Genomic DNA, 17,434 nt, shown 5'->3' with positions numbered 1-17,434 from the left:
CCTGGTTACCTCAGCCCCAAAAACAAAATCTTAAAAAACAATTAAATGTTATATATGAGATAACTGTTCTTAATTGTTTTTTTTTGGGGGGGGGGGGTTGGTCCTAGTTACAAATCTGGAAACATCTATGAAGGACAGTGGGAAAACAACGTGCGGCACGGGGAGGGCAGGATGAGGTGGCTGACCACCAACGAAGAGTACACCGGCCAGTGGGATAGGGGCGTCCAGGTACCGTGCAGCTGGTTGTAGCTCCTCTCATGTTTTGTTTTCTCTGATGTTTCTCAGTTTTCAATTCAGTTGATACTTGCTCTTTGTTGTTACTTTCCTCCTTCGTGCTTTGGGTTTAATTTGCTCTTTTCCTAGAATTAAATTGATGCTGTATCGATTTGAGATGACTCTTCTTTTCTATTGTAAACATTTAATACTACAGTTTTTCCCCTTAGCACTGCTTTGTCTGTATTCCACTGATTTTTATATATTATGTTTTATTTTTTGTTCATTTCAAAATATTTTCTAATTTCCCCATGACTTCCTCTTTGTCTTATAAATTATTTTGAAGTATGTTGTTTAATTTCCAACTATTTAGGCATTTTCCCAGATATGTTTCTATTTTTTGTTTGTTTAATTCCACTGTGGTCAGAGAACATACTCTGTCTGATTGCATTTCTTTTCAACCCGTTGGTGTTCATCTTGGTCTGTCTTGGTGAACGTCACATGTATTTCTGCTTCGGTTGAGTGAAGTTTTCTGTAGATGCCGGGCAGGTCAGGATGGTTGGTAGTGTTGCTCAGGTTTTCTGCATCATTGCTCATTTTCTGTCTACTTTTTCTCCCCATTTCTGAGGCGACAGGAGTGCTGACGCGTCCAAATGTGACTGTAGGCGTGCCTGTTTCTCCTCTCAGATCTGTCAGTCTTTGCCCCGTCTGCCTTGATGCTCTGTTGGTGTGTGTATACACCTTTAGGATTGTTATGCCTTCTTGGTGAGTTGGCCAACCCTTTTTATCATTTTATAATGATGCTCTTTTAACCCTGATGACTTTTATTCCTCTGAAGTCTACTTTTTCTGATATGAGTATAGCCAGTCCACTTCCTCTTCTTCTTTTAAGTTTTAATAGTAGTAAAATACATATCCCATCTGAACCATTTTTAAATGTAGACAGTACAGTGTTAAGTACATTCATGCTGTTGGGCAGCCATCACCACTGTCCATCCACGGAACTCTTTTCATTTTGCGAAACTGAGACTCTGTAGCTATTGAACAGTAACTCCCCACTTCTGTCTCCCTCGGCCCTTGGCAACCACCATTCTACTTTCTGTCTCTGTGAATTTGACTCCTCCAGGTACCTTCTCAGAGTGGAATCATACAGTATTTAGCCTTTCATGACTGGCTCCTTTCACTTAGTATAATGTCCTCAAGGTACATCCATCCTTTGCAGGTGTCAGAATTCCCTTCCTTTTTAAGGCTGAATAATATTCCACTGTATGGACAGACCACATTTTGTTTATCCATTTATTCCTCAGTGGACACTTCGGTTGCTTCCACCTTTTGGATATTGCAAATGCTGCTGTTCTGAACACGCGTGTACAAATATTTATTTGATTCCCAGCGCTCTGTTATTTTCACTATATACTCAGAAGTTATAGAATGATATATATATAGGAGCATTCCATTGTTCAAAAAATTGTGTATGTATTTATGTTTGCATATAATATGTTGATTTAGTATGACTATGCCTGGGGAAAACAGCAGTGGTTTTTCAAACCCAGCTAGTGGTTACCTCTGGAAAGTGGGGTTGAGGAGGGGATATTTTTATCAATCTGGATGTTAAAAATAAATAAAATTTAAAATAATAATTAAAATAATCAATATTAAGCCAGTCACTTTATATACATTATTTTTTTTAAGGAGGTACTGGGGACTGAACCCAGGGCCTCGTGTATGCTCAGTACGTGCTCTACTCACCTAATTAGCCTTAGGTCAGAAGGCTGGTTAGGAAATAGCCGAGCTGAGACTGAACCTAAGTCTGTGTGACTCCAGTGTCCAGGCTCTTTGCCCCTTCACACGAGTCCTGTGTCTGATCCGTACGTAATTTTAAGTGGATTCAGGTTAACAGAGGAAACAGTCTAAGCAAGTCTCATGGGAATTTGCTTTCTTTTCAGAATGGCTTTGGAACACACACATGGTTTCTAAAGAGAATCCCCTACTCCCAGTATCCTTTGAGAAATGAATACATAGGAGAGTTTGTAAAGGGGGCCCGTCACGGCCATGGGAAGTTTTATTATGCCAGTGGAGCCATGTATGAAGGAGAATGGGTTTCCAACAAAAAACATGGCATGGTGAGTCCAGACCTGGGAAGATTACATTTTAAAGATAATGTAAAGGTGTGTCCTTCTCTACCTAGTAAAATTCACCATCCATTTTTGCATAGGTTAGCTTTTGTTAAGATGCTTACATACAATTTAAAATAATTTCCAATGCATCATCAATTTTCTGTATATTTAGAGGTTCTTTATTAGTTTGTATTGCGTGTGTGTGTGCGTGTGCACATGTTGCAGTGCTTTTGTTTGCAAGTAACAAAATCTAGCTTAATCTTCCATAAATGATAAAGAATAATGTGGGTTTCAGGGCTGGTTTGATTCAGCAGCTCAGTGATGTCAGGGTCTCTCTTCCATCTATCCATGTCTCCTATCATGTCAGCTTCACTCTTATGCTGCCCCTCCCTCATGACTGTAAGGTGGCTGCTGTGGTTCCAGGCTTCACACCTACATACCACACTAAGTAGAGGGAGAGGAGAAACTCTTTACAGAGAAGTTTCCCACGAATGCCCTTAGTTTCACTGAGCTGAATTGGGTCATTTGCCCACCTCTGAGTCAGACTGACTATTGGCCTGGGTTTGACAAATGTCAAGAAAGTCCCCATTCTGTGACAGGCACTCTGCTGGCCACTAGCATATTTAATAAGCCACACTCTGTGATCTTGGGGTGCTTAAAGTTGGGGAGAGATTGTGGGGCAGATAGAGGAGAGGAGGAGAAGAGAAGGGGAATTGGGAGGAGGAGCGAGGATTTACACGGTGACCTGAGACCCCAGGAGCCTGATTCTATGTGGACTCAGCACAGATCTTAACAAACCAAAGCCTCCAAACCCTTGAAAAAGTACTGATGTACATTTACCAATGGTTTCCTAAGAAGGATTTTCCTAAGGTACAAAAAGCTACCTTTCTATCTGCAGGGCCGGTTAACTTTCAAGAATGGGCGTGTGTATGATGGTCCGTTTTGCAATGACCACATAGCGGAGTTTCCAGATCTTGAAGGTGAATTGATAAGTTACCCGGACCTGCCTTCAGAACCTGCCCTCAGGAGCCAGTCCCTCGGATCCTCCATCAGCACCGGTAGGGAGCGTCCACCTGTCAGCTGAAGGCAAATCAAGTATCACATCCACGATCTCTCGTCATCACAGATGCACCTAGTATTTCAGGAAATGGACGTTTCCTGGGTGCTACTGATTTCTTATAGGTTTTTGAATACTTTTGTATCACACTTCTGTGGAAAATTATTTTAACATAACGTTGAAACATTTTAACATTGCTTTTCACAAGTACCCCCTATGTTCTCCCTCATTTGCTAGAAATCATCAGAAAGCTTGATGGCAGTGAAAGCAGTTCCGTGTTAGGATTGAGCACTGAGCTGGATCTCAGCTTGGTGCTGAACATGTTCCCTGAGAGAGACCAGTCAGAAGAAAAGAAGCAGGTAAAAGCCTTCTGTGTTGTTAGAAACGTGTATTTTAGGCTTGAACATTAGCAGACTCTCCATGGTCCTGGGAAGACACAGTTGATGACTGCAGTCATGTATTGTCTCTTTAAACGCCCATGAGATGCTCTGATTATGTCATCCTGTTGAATTTACGAGGCAACCCTGTGGGTGAGCAGGCTCCCTGAGAACACGGAAGCCCAGATCGGGGGATTCAGTGAATTACCCAGAGCCCGTAGAGTCAAGTCACCGTCACAGCCCGCTTGGTCTGAAGACCAGGGCTGTGGCCACCCTGCTCTGTAGGTCATTTGTTCTGCTGTGTGTTATGGGCTGCTGGGATTCAAAAGAATTTCAGAAATTTAGAGATTATTAGAAATCTAGAAATACTTAGAGATGGAAAAAATTATGTGTAGCTGGACCACGTTTGATCAGCATCTGTCAAATCACTGCCACCAGTTTACACCTGAGTATCATGTCCCCCGGCTTTGACAGGGTCGGGGGGGCTTGGTATGATTCTTTGATGAAACTGTTTTTGAGGATGTTGTTTGCGATAGGAGGACCAGCAGTACCTCAAAACTACAAAGCATCTTTGCCCCTTTTCCCTTCCTCATCGCTGCCTCCTCTGGCCCCTAGTTCTTTGGGCCTTAGAAGTGATGACTGCCCATCCCCCACCCTCCCCATTTCTGTCCCCTTGGCCAACACTGTAAATCAGGCCTCTAGTATCACTCACTCCATCTGCTGCAAGATTCTTGTTAAAAATAGGAATCTTTACCACTTTTTCCAGTTACGAAAGTAATACTCAGCACCTGTAGAAAATTTAGAAAATGCAGATAAGAAAGAGAACCTCCACCCAGACAAAATCTTGTGAGCATGTTCCCAGTTTTTTCTGTGCATTCTGTCTCGAAATGGTTCCTTCTGTTAATACAATCTCTATTTTCGTGTGGAGCTTAACGATAGCTACTCAGTGCCATTAAATACTCTTTTACGATGTGATTTTGAGATGAACAAACATTTATATTGATTTACCAAAACAGAAGAGATCACATTATCTGTCTGATTCATTTTCCACTTTGGAGTTCTTTCTATGTCAAAACATATAGGTCTTAAAAAAATCTGTGTTTTAAAAAATATATCTTGACTGCTTTGTAATTAGAAAAACAGCACGTGCTTCTACAGAAAATCCAAACATTGTAGAGAAAGGACATAGAAATCGAAAGAATCCTGTAATCCCACACTTCAGGAATACCTTTAAAAATGTTTAATGACCATATAATATTTTATAATTCTCCTTTCCTGTCCTGGGATTCCACACTGCACGGAGTCGTCAAATGTCCCTTTAATGTCCTCCAAACTGTGACAGCTCCTCCGTCTTGCCATGTCTTTCGTGACTTTGAGACTTTTGCAGAGGAAGAATTATTATTATTCCTGAAGAATGTCCCTCAGTTTAGGTTTATCCAGTGTTTTCTTGCGGTCATATGTATTTATTGTCTTCTACTGGACATTTTGTCAAAATGTGGGTATCATTTTTTTGAGCAGGGGTTCTGCATTTACTGGTGTTTCAGTCCAGACAAGCTCACACAAGCCTGCAGCCTTCGAGAGAGATCCTCTCTCATCCAGACAGCTGCCGTTGCTGTTAATTCCATGTTCCTGGTTTCAGGGCTTTCTAGGCTCTGCTGTCAGCCCATCTCTTTCCGACCTGGCCCCGTCGGCGCCCCCCCTCCTGACCAGGCACATGGAAATGGAGCCCTGAGCTCCAGGAGTGGGTCTGAAGCCTTCACTTCTCCAAACCCCGCCCGCAGCCTCGGGCTGGAACTGTGGTTGATTCACTTTGCACTTGAGGGAGCCTGCCGAGAGAGCAAGGTGACAGCCTTGCTCCAGGTCACACAGCCCCACCGGCATCCTTGGACCAGCCCATCCCGTCCACTTCCTGGCCCGACCACCACTTGGGGGCTGGCTCCCACCAATCCTGGCTCATTTTTCCATCCTCCAAGGCTCAGTTCAAGTACAGCGCCCTGTGGGGGCTTCTTCCTTGAATCCATCTCCCCTTCCTCCACAGCTCTGTTCTGTCACGAGACTTCCTTCCTGTGTCTACATCTTGCGTTCTTCACTAGATTTTAAGCCTCCAGAAGAAAATTCTGTGTTCTGCTTTGGAGCAATGCTTTAGGTAAGGCAGACGATACATGTTTATCCCACTGAATTGAATTGTAAAAAGCAGGAGTTAATGTTGAGAGTGACAGGTGCCTGATGCAGCTGCCCAGCTGGGACTTTCCTGTCTCCGTGGGGATCCAAATTCTGTTCATCCACATTTTCTGAATTTTTCCTTTGGGAGGGGGACATGTGGGGCACGAGGTTTTGGAGAACAGGACACTGTGTAGGCTGCTGGGCTGCATGTCTGAGGAATCTGGGGGCAGCTTAAGGCCATTGAGGGCCCAGGGAAAATACTAGAAGGTGATGGGGACAGAGGGAGGTGAGTAAAGCAATGAATGTGCATACCGCCTATTTCAGAGACGTAGCATTAAGGGGGTGTTGTATGTTTTTGTGTAGCCGTTGATCAGGTTAAGGAGTTCCTTTCTATCCCTGATTTGCTAAGGGCGTTTATCATGATTGGATGCTAAATTCTGTCAAACGCATTGGTAGGTCGTGTGGTTTTTCTTCTCCAGCCTCTCCCTGGGATGGATTACACTTGAGTTTTCAGATGCTGAACCAGCTTTGCAGTTGCAGGATGAACCCCGCTTGTGTTGATGTATTATTCTTTTTATCGATTGCTGCACTCAGTTTGCTAGTATCTTGTCGAGGGTTTTTGTGTTTGTGTCCATGAAGGGTATTGATCTGTAGACAAGAGAATTTTATTGCTGCCGTTCAGATAGGATGATGTCACAGTAGTATGAAAGTAACAGCGTCTCTTTTTCCTTTTAGCATAATATCTTTTTATTTATTTGTTTTTAACATCAGTTTTTTTTTAATTTAAAGGTTTTGGTTTTTATTTATTGTGGGGGTAATTAGGTTTATTTATTTATTTATTTAATGGAGGCACTAGGGGTTGAACGCAGAACCTTGTGGGTGCTAAGGGTGCACTCTGCCACTCAGCTGTACCCTCCACCTCTTTTTTTTTTTTTTTATTGACGTATAGGCAGTTTACACTGTTGTGTCAGTTTCTGGTGTACAGCTTAATGCTTCAGTCATACATGTACAAACCTATATTCCTTTTCATATTCTTTTTCATTACAGGTCACTGTAAGATATTGAATATAGTTCCGTGTGCTATACAGTAGCAACTTGTTTATTTTATATATAGTAGTTGGTATCTGCACACCTCGAATTCCCAATTTATCCCTTCCTACCCCCTTACCCCCCTGGGAACCACGTTTGTTTTCTGTGTCTCTGAGTCTAACAGCACATCTTTTTACTGTTAATCAGAAATTCCATTCTCTTGACCTGAGGGTGGTGGGGAGAATATGACATCTATTGAGCCCTTACAGTGGTAAGAGGTAAATGCTATTGCGTGTGTTACCTCATTTAATTTAGAAAAGAAGTTTCCTTTTTTTCTTGTTAGGTGACATTAAGATACGTATGGTTTTCTCTTTTCAGGTAGAATATGCTATCTTAAGAAATATCACTGAGTTAAGAAGAATCTATAGCTTTTACAGCAGCCTAGGATGTAGCTGCTCCCTGGATAACACCTTTCTGATGACAAAGCTTCACTTCTGGAGGTTTCTGAAAGATTGCAAATTTCATCACCATAAAATAACCCTTGCTGATATGGACAGGGTACTGAGTGGTGAGTACCCCAGCTTCCCCACACCTTTTGGCTTAAAGAGCAGTATGACACCCCATCACCATGAAACCAGTCAAAAATGCTGAGGGAGTGAGGAGGGCAGATGCTGGGAGAGTATCCTAGAAATCAAAATACAGTCTTGTTCCCAAAGTGAGGGACAATCTCGTGAAACAACAGCAACAGTAAAAAGACCGCCTGTAGCAGGTCAGCAAAGTAGACTCGTGGGCCAAATCCCGCCCGCCGCCTGTTCTTGTAAATAAAGTTTTATTGGAACACAGCCGTGCTCATGTTTTTACGTCTTGCCTGTGGCTGCTTTTGTCCCACAGCCTGGGAGCTGAGTGGTTGTGGCAGAGCCTGCCTGGCTCACAAAGCCTAAAATATTTACCATCTGGCTCTTTACAGAGAGGTTTGCCTACCCCTGATCTATTGTGAAAAAAACCCAAACACCACATTGTCAGGTCAGAAGCCGAGAGGATCAGGGAAGGTTTGGGAAAGGCTTTAGATAATCTCGGGTGTGGTCTTGGTTTCCAGTTTAAAAGTCATGCAATACAAGTTGAACAACTTTGAAGATTTTACTCCTTTCAGCCGAATTCTGGGAGGCAGGACTGAGGGTCTCAAGTCATCTACTTAAAAAATAAAATACTAGAACACACACCAATTTATTTCAAATTTAAGTGTTTGAAGCTCATTTAAGATTAGCAGGATTAATCAGATTGTGGCTCAGATCACTTTGAAAAACACTGGGACAAGGGACCTCGTCTGTTTATTGAAAAGCGACCAGATGGAGACCTTTCTTGCGGAAGTTAATTTTTAGGTGGATGCTTACCTACTGTTACAGTGTCCTCTGGGGAGGAAAACAGTACTCTGCTGTATTCAGTTCTTTGGCTTGTGTGCCAGGAAGCAAATGAGATAGAAAGTTCTAGAAACTACTGGGCGTCCTCTCCTCTTTTCTTATTATAGCCAATAATGACATACCAGTTGAAGAAATTCATTCTCCATTTACAACAATACTTCTGAGGACATTTCTGAATTCTCTCCTGCAGTTGGCGTTCCACATTCATCACAAAGAATACCAGTAGGTACTCCGCCTGGGCCCCGCGAGGGGATGCGGGCTGAGGTAACCATTGTGATGGTCACAATGCTGTCCTCTTTTCTCTGACATTCATGATTATTTTTCACACTCTTGAGATAAAAGGTTAGACGTAACTTTCCCACAAACATTAACCACAAAAAAACCTCGTAAGAAACCAGATTAAAAATGTGAAAACCCTTCAGATGTGGGTCATGTTTCATTTCTGCAAATAACCCTCAAGGTTTTGTTTAGAAATAGTCACAACCAACTCTTCCCTAGACCAGAATTTCCCCTCTTTCTCAGGGCAAAATTGATATTGTATCTTTTTCAAAAAAAACCGAAAAAAACAAACCTACAACTTTTTTGGGGGGAAGAGAGTAATTAGGGCTATTTATTTATTAATTTATTAATGGAGGCACTGGGGACTGAACCCAGGACCTCGTGCATGCTAAGCATGCGCTCTACCGAGCTATACCCTCTCCCCCCACAAAAAAAACTTTCTTTTGAAATAATTTTGGATTTACAGGATTTTGCCAAGTTAGTACACAGAATACCTAAATACCCACGTGTCCCCTAATGATAACATCTTAAACAACCAGGGCACATTTACCCAAATTAAGGACTTAACATTGCTACAACACCATTACCTAAGTGACAGATCTCACTGGGATTTCCCGAGGTTTTCCACTGATGTCCCTTTTCTGTTCCAAGATCGAGTCCAGAAATCCCATCTTGCATTTAATTATTTCCTTGGTCCCCTAGAACCTGCGACAGTTTCCTTGTCTTTTATGACCTCGAAACTTTTGAAGAATATTGGTCAGTTATTTTGTAAATGTCCCTTGATTTTGGTTTACTGATTTTTCTCATCATTACACTGAGGTTATGGGTTTGGAGGAAGAATATCATCAAATCAGGGGTGCGTGACATCGATCTGTATCATTACTGGTGGCGTTAACCCTGATCACTAGGTCAAAGCGGTGTCAGCCAGGTTTCTCTGTGGCAAACTTACTCTTTTCCCCTTTTCTATACTATGCTTGTTAGAAGCCAATTACTAAGTCCACCCTGAAGGAGGGAGGAATTAGTTTCCTGCTCTTGGAGGGAGAAGTGGTTCTGATATCTTTTTAATCACAGGAACAAAAGCCCATTGCTCTTTCTGTGTTTTACAAAACTGATGACTGAGAACATTCATCCAAATGCCTGCCACGTCAAAGGTAAATACAAAACCAATAGGCTTACCTTCACATCATTCTTTCCAAGATACAGTCCTATAATCATTTTTGAAATGATATATTTTTCTTTTTTAAAAATTTTTTTCCTGGGGGGAAGGTAATCAGGCTTACTTATTTTTTAGAAGAAGTACTGGGGATTGAACCCAGGACCTCATGCATGCTAAGCATGTGCTTTACCATTTGAGCTATCCACTCCCCGCTGGAATGATGTATTTTTTCATTACCTTTTTAGGCCACTTATTCTGTGAGGTGCAGCGGACGCTCTATTCAATGAATTACATTGATAAGTGCTGGGAGATCTATACAGTTTACTGCAGACCCAGTGCAGCTCCTCCCTACGAGCTGACCATGAAGATGAGACACTTCCTCTGGATGCTGAAGGTGACCACTCATGGCGGATACCCGTTTGATAGTCACAGGCATTTTGATTTTAACTTAGGAAAGGCAGAGTAGTCTGGCTATGATATGCAACGAACGAGGTGGAGGTCTGGGATGAACTTTCATAGCCATCAGCACAAGAGGGAACTTCCAGTGGTCTGTGACAGTGGCAGGAAGAGAGACAGGAGGACCCCCTGCCCAGCGCGCTTCCTGGTGAGGGGAGGTGCAGGGGCGGCAGGCCTCCCGCATCTTCACTCATGCAGATCTTGTCATTTAAAGGAAGATGGGGGGGATGAATGCCACTTAAAAAACTATTATTCATCAAAAAAGTAATTTAAAATAGTTGTCAGTTTAGAAAACAGTGAGAACATCTAATTTATAGGATATTCTCATACTCCTGTAGTTTTTCTTTCATGATACTTTTAATTTATACTTGTGGGAAAATCAATGAGAAAACTAAAAGAATTGAGTACTAATAAGGGATAGAGTGATTTTAAAAGTCTTACGTGCTATATATATAGCACTATATATATATATATATATATGCAAACCTGATTGAAAAAATTTAAATGTCATATATATACAAAAAGTTAGTATCAATAGGAAAAGTGTTTTTAAAGTATATGATTTTCTTTTTAGATGGAATATTATACAGTTTTTTATTCACTTTCCCCCTTCTTTGTGATCCCTTATTATTGAAGAGATGAGGCCCTTTGTCCCTGTAGATTGATTGCTCAGACATCCGGTTTTGGCTGGCTGCGTCCTCCGAGGGCTGATGACAGGTGTTCCTTTTCCCCCGCATAATTCCATGAAAGTGGTCGTTAGAATAGGAGTGTGATGAGGTTCAGGGTTTGCCTTGTTTTGTTTTTTTCGGACAAGGCTCAGGGTGGTTCTGGTTAATTCCTGTCGTGTCGCAGCAGGGATGCATGCAGCAGTGAGGCTGAGACTGACCGGTGGGGCGCATGGTGTCAGCAGGGTCCTTCCATTACAGCGTTCCCCATCAGCCTTTCACTGTTGGTTTGAGCAGCCCTGATAGTCATAACTAACTACATTACTTCCTTAAGAGTCCCCCAGGAGTAATTTTTTAATTCTGTCATGCCGCCTGCACTTATTAGCTGTGAAACCCACTTAAAGAACAAGTTTATTTTATTGGCTATTTAATTACTCTGAAATACACAGGAAAAGAAGGATAAATGCTCAGTTTTCCCCTTTATTAATTCTCAGAATAATGAGTTGATATCCTAGCAATTCTTCAAAGGTGACTAATGAGCTGTTGAAAATATCATTATACACATGATGTGTTTGAATCCATTGCAGTCTTTCCTCCAGCCCAACCCACCCCAAGCCCCCTGGTCAAACAGTCCCATATTTGGCCAGTAAGAATCTCTTCAACTTGGCACCTGTTACCTTGAATCTATGGATTGATGTTGTTCATCAGTTTTGAAAAAAATTCCACTATTACTTCTTTAACCATTGCTTCAGAACCATTTTTTCACTCTGGGATGCTAGCTCAAATATTTTAGACTTTATAATGCTGTATCCTCTGTATCTATTTTCTCTGTTTTCTCTGTGTAGCTTCTTTCAGCATAATTATTTTGAGATTCATCCATGTTGTTGTATGTGTGAATAGTTTGTTCTTTGTTGCTGCTGTATAGTATTCCATGTGATGGATATACCACAATGATTTATTTATCCATCTAATCCATGGACATTTGGTTTATTTACAATTTCTGGCTGTAATGAATAACAATAGTATGAACAGAAAAAAAAAGAAAAAAGAAAAAAACAAAAACAAAAAAATAAATTAAAAAAAGATAATATGAACTGTACAAGATTTTCTGTGGACAAATTTTGATTTCTCTGGGATAAATGCCTAGATTGCAATTGTTGAATTAGAGAGTGAGTAGTTACTTAATTTAAAAAAACTGCCAAATTTTTCAGAGTGGCTGGACCATTTTACAGTCCCACCAACAATAGCTGCCAATATCTGTCTTTTAATTGGCATGTTTAGACCATGTACATTTCATGTAATTTATATGTTAGGTGTAAATTTGTCATTTAAATTTTTGTTTTGTTTGTTCTCCCTGTTTCTGTTTGCTTTTCCTTCCTGTGGGTTACTTATTTTTTAGAATTTTCATTTTGATTGATCTAATAATGTTTTTTTTGAGTATTTATCTATAAATATATTAGACTTATGAGTCTGACAGTGTCATCATTTGATAAATTTGAGTGGAGTATAGAAACCTTACTTTGCTTTACATCTCTTTACACCCTACCATTTATAATATAATTGGTATTTCCTCTACATTTATTTAGAACCACATCCAACAGTGCTATAATTACAAGTTGTGTTTGCTTCAACTGCCGAACACAATTTGTGAAACTCAAGAGGAAAAGGAGAGTATATTGTACTTGCCCATATTTTTGCTTACCTTGTTCTTCCTTCCTTCCTGAAGTTCCTAGATTCTTTATCTTTTCCTTTCTATTTAGACAACTTCCTTCAGCCATCCTTTTAAGGTAGGTCTGCTAGCAACAAATTCTTAGTTTGCCTTCATCTGAGAATGTCTTGAATTGCCCTTCATGCCTGAAGGGTATTTTCCTGGCTAGAGGCTTCTGAGTTGGTAGTCCTCCCTCACGGCTTAAACAACGTGGTGCCACTCTCTTCTGGTCCCCATGGTTCCTGAGGAGAAGTCTGCTGTCATGTGAATGTTTTCCACTGTAGGAAGGTGTTGTTTCACTAACACTTCTTTCAAGATTTTTCCCTTCATCTTTAGTTTTCAGAAGTTTGACTATGATATAACTTGATGTGAATTTCTTTGGGTTTATCCTGTGTGGGGTGCATTCAAATTCTTAGGTCTGTAGGTTTGTGTTTTTACCAAGTTTAAGAAGGTTTCAGCCATTATTTATTCATGTACTTTTTCAACCCCACCTTCTCTCTCGTTTCCCTCTGTGACTCTGATAACATTAATGTTAGATCTTTTATTATAGGCCCACAGGTCTCTGGATCTCTGTTTAATTTTTTTCAGTGTAATTTTCCTCTGTTGTTCAGACTGGATAATTTCTATTATTCCATTTTCTTTTTTTAAAAATTATTTATTATTGTATTATTTAATTATTTTATTTCAGTGGTGGGGGGAGGTAATTAGGTTTGTTTTTTATTTTTAGAGGAGGTACTGGGGATTGAACTCAGGACCTCATTCATGCTAAGCACATGCTGTACCACTGAGGTATACCCTCCCCCCTATTATTCCATTTTCAAGTTCACTGATTCTTTTTCCTGTCCCTTTCTTTATGCTGTTGGGCCCATCTATTGAGTTTTTAGTTTAATTATTACAGTTTTCAGCTCTAAAATTTCCATTTGGCTCCATATTTCTTCTATTCATTTGTTGAGTCTCCTTTTTCCCTGTTTGTTACAAGCATGTTTATAATGGCATTTTAATTAAAATCTTTGTTCATTCTATGATCTCTGTCATCTTGGTGTTGGCATCTTTGTTCATGCAGCATCTCAGTTTGAGATCTTCCTGGTTCTTGGCATCATGAGTCAGTGATTTTCTGCTGAAACCTGAACATTTGAGTATGTTGTGAGACTCTGAGATTTACTGGAAGCCACTGAAGAAGTGAAAGATTTGGGGGAGGGGGCGCTAAATGGAACTTTCTTCTCTGCTCTTCACATTGCTCCTGTTCCCTCCAAGTCCTGGTCTCCCCCCCAACCCCTGCTGGTTCTGTTCTCTGGCTGTTATATTAAGGCTTTCCCTACAACGTGTGGTGAGCCTTGTCTGTCCACCTACAGACAGGACCGTGGCCGACGGGAAGCTCCTGTGGATGGAGTGGCACTTGTCAAAGGTTGGGTTTCGCTGTGGAGCGACCGAGCTCCGCTCTCTCCTCCTCAGCCAGCTGTCGGTTTTCGTCAGATCTTTACTCTCAAATGTTCAATTTTCCAAGAGAGGATTTCTCCTACGCCCTGCCTGGGGGATGCGAACCCAGTTTGTGCAGTTCTGAGGGCGGAGGGGAGGGAGGGCCCTGCCAAGGTGCACTTTAACCTGATCCTCGTGGTCAGCCACGCTGTGACTTCAGGGGGCCAAACGCTGTCGACAGTAAACCCACTGCTTTCAGTTTCCATGTGGAAAGGGTCTTCACCGAGACTTCCTGTGAGTCTTCCCGGAGCGTGGCTTTCAGAGGTGCCTCCTTCCTGAGTTCCTCCCGGACGTGACTTGCCTCCTGCCCCCCGGGGCTCCCTGTTCCCTGCTCCGCTAAGCCCGCCAGCCCCTGTGCCCTCCCACCTGGAGAACTGAGTTATCTCACATCGGGGTCATGTGCTCTCCCATTCTTTCTGTCCTACATTTGTGCCCATGAAGAATCCTGACTGTTGTCTTAGAGGGATGAGGGGAGGAGTAGAGAGGTAAGTACCCATGTTAATCCTGAATGCTGCTCAGTTTTTAAGATATTCATTTCTAGAACGTCTCCTTAAGGTGTCGTATGGAGAGAAACTGACGTTCTAAATATACAGCTGTTTGTAATTATCGGCTGTTATGGTTTGACTGGTTGTTTCTTTTACAGAACTTTAAAATGATCAATAAAGAATTAACAGCAACCAAATTTGTGGAGGTCATAGCAGAGGATAATCCTTTCGTGCATGACGGAATTGACAGCAACTTTGAACTTGAGGTTTGTACAGAGGTGGCACAGATGGCACAGATCCAATGCAGGCTGTTGGTTTTGCCTTGGACACCAGGGACCAAGACTGGACTGGCACCTGTGGTGCCAGCACGCCCACCTCTGGGTCCACGTCTGACCCGAGTCACACCTGCCTCTGCTATTCCCTGAACACACCCACCACACACCTACCTCGGAACATTGAACTTGTTAACCCCCAACCCCCATTTTCTGGCTTAAATAACTTATTTCTTGCCCATAGTTCGGAAGGCTGGTAGAAATCAAGGTGTTGGCGGAGTTGGCTCCTTCTGAAGGCTGGCAGAGGGTCTGCTCCAGGCCTGTCTCCTTGGCTGTTGCCTTCTCGCGTCTTCTCTCTGTGCTTCTATCTCTGGATCCATATTTCCCTCTTAAAGAATAGCAGTCATGTTGACTAGGGCCGACTCTAATAACTTGATTATCTGTAAGTCTGAGGACACTGGGGGTTAGGACTCCAGCTTTTTTGGGGAGATGCAGTTCAACCCCTAACAGTCTTCTCTTTCCACATGTGCCCCCACAATTCATGTCCTCCTGATGTACGTACAAAATACGTTCCCGTGATCCCAGCATCTCCAGAGGGCTTAGCCTCTCCAGCATCAACCCTGGACCAGCGTCGCACCTGCCTCCGTGCTGTCCCAGGCACACCCGCCCTGTTCCCCTTCACCACCCTGGTCGTTGAAGTTCCCTCGTTGACCTCTTATCCAGACTTCAGCTTGAACAAAAGCTTTAGGCTGACCTTCTCAAGCTGTCAGGCAAGATCCTAAGCTGGGACACAAAGAACAGCCCAGAGCTGCACATCTGAGGGAACTCTCTACTCACCTGACGTTTACGAACCTCTCCGGGGCCAGGTGGTCTGGCGTCTCTTGAAGGTTCGCTCCCTCCCGGGAGAGAAAGATGCAGGAAGAACACAAGCAGAACAGCTAATAAGAAAACAAATGAAACCCTTGCTGTGGGGCACACTGCTAACGGATGGTTAGTGTCACCGCAAGGCAGCGACAGCTGGTCCCTGGGTAGCACAGGGACTCACTGGCCTGTGTGTTAATGTAACAGCTACATCCCAGCCACCTCCTCTCGTCCTAAGCACATGTCTCATTTTACCAGCCTGACCCAGCATCCGGCGGTTCTCTGCAAACTGCTGGGCCAAGGACATTGGGCTGCAGGGATGCCGGACAGACCCCCGGGAGCAGGCAGAGGCCGGCCTGGAGCCTCTGGTCAAAGTAGGAGGCCTGTTCCAGCTCAGACTCCAAAGGGCCCTGGGTTCAGGCCTGACAGCGACCTCAGGGGGACGGTCCGAGTCCGAGCAGGCCGTCCCATGCAGAGGTGGGCCTGCGTGTCGGCGCTCACGGACGGTGGGGCCGTGGTGGCCGAGGGGAACACTTGCACTTGTCACCTGGGTTTACAGATGCCACTTCCTCTAGTTTTTCAGCATAAAAGGAAAACTTTTGAAAGTGATGGTCCTCACTTAGCTAATATAAATAAAATGTTTCTGTCAAAAAGAAAAATGCCTTACAAACCTCACAAGAGCACTTAACGTCCCAGTAGGTCTTTTAAATGCTCTAGTTCTATTGCAAACTGCTGAGCACCCAAGATGCTTGAGCGCTGAACGACGTGGTACTTCGTGGGGAATTGAGCCGGACGCTCAGACTCGTCGCTGGTCCACGTCGAGGTGGGTCAGGGTGAATGGGAGACCCTTTATGTTTTCTTACCTTTCAGCTGGTTTTCCTGGAATTCTTCGAAGCTCTGTTATGCTTCGCACACATCTCTGTTCCTGACCAAACGACTAAATCCTGTTTAAATTTTCCAAATGATGACATCTCTGGAAACAAATTTGGAAGCACTTACATGATGACAAATCAGGTAACAGATAACGTCTTAGAATTTACAGAGTAAGGGGTGGTTTTATTCTGGAGTGGTTCAGCTGTCATCAAAACTCCCTGGGGCTTTTGTAACCCTTCAGGAAATAACTCAAGACTTAAGAAAAAATTTAAGACTTTTTTTTCACATTCTGAAAAGAGTGTATTGTCCTTCTTTTCTAAGTTAGGGAATGTGTTTCTGGGTCATGACCCAGGAAGCAGGCTCCTGGCCACGATGGTGGAGATCTGTGCCTTCCCAAACGCTGGTGGGGGGGGGGTGTCCACTGGCTGGACCACAAGGCACACAGCATCTGAGGTGTTTTGTGACGAGATGTTTCATCATGTGATCTCGTGTTTGCAAGAGTGGAATGCCTGTCCCAGGGCACAGATGCCAAGAACAGCTCCCGAGTGTGTGCAGGGTGCTGAGCAGGTCCGGACCTGGGGCTTCACAGCGAGGCCTCCGGAGGAGCGGGGACGCCCTGGGCCACTTACCGAAAGATCTGGCCGCTGGATCAGATCGAGCGGGGTTTCAGGTTCGTGGGCTAGAAGGATTTCCGATTTCTGAGCCATTCTTTTGGAGCCACAAGGGAGAGCGTTGGGGGCCAGTGGAAATCCTCGGCTGGGCAGCTTCCTGGAGCTGCTTGCTCAAGGGACATCCTTGCTGTTTGCTAAGGAGCTGCTCTGACCACGAGT

At 43.1% G+C, this 17,434-nt stretch overlaps 1 protein-coding gene across 3 annotated transcripts in view; it reads left to right on the top strand.

Annotated features, from left to right (window-relative positions):
• LOC105099373 (radial spoke head 10 homolog B) overlaps positions 1–17,434 on the top strand; it is a 39,251-nt gene that overhangs the window by 11,474 nt on the left and 10,343 nt on the right. For all 3 annotated transcript variants that reach the window (XM_010992203.3, XM_064478700.1, XM_064478701.1), the window contains 10 exons: positions 108–228; positions 2,159–2,335; positions 3,228–3,387; positions 3,624–3,745; positions 7,334–7,523; positions 8,481–8,595; positions 9,724–9,803; positions 10,054–10,202; positions 14,757–14,864; positions 16,602–16,745. In XM_010992203.3, coding sequence (XP_010990505.3) covers positions 108–228; positions 2,159–2,335; positions 3,228–3,387; positions 3,624–3,745; positions 7,334–7,523; positions 8,481–8,595; positions 9,724–9,803; positions 10,054–10,202; positions 14,757–14,864; positions 16,602–16,745 — 1,366 coding nt within the window. The remainder of the gene's footprint in view (positions 1–107; positions 229–2,158; positions 2,336–3,227; positions 3,388–3,623; positions 3,746–7,333; positions 7,524–8,480; positions 8,596–9,723; positions 9,804–10,053; positions 10,203–14,756; positions 14,865–16,601; positions 16,746–17,434) is intronic.

The sequence above is a fragment of the Camelus dromedarius genome, chromosome 24 (assembly GCF_036321535.1).
Source record: "Camelus dromedarius isolate mCamDro1 chromosome 24, mCamDro1.pat, whole genome shotgun sequence".
NCBI lineage: Eukaryota > Metazoa > Chordata > Mammalia > Artiodactyla > Camelidae > Camelus > Camelus dromedarius.
The sequence above is the reverse complement of the archived record's forward strand: the minus strand, read 5'-3'. Positions and strand labels throughout refer to the sequence as shown.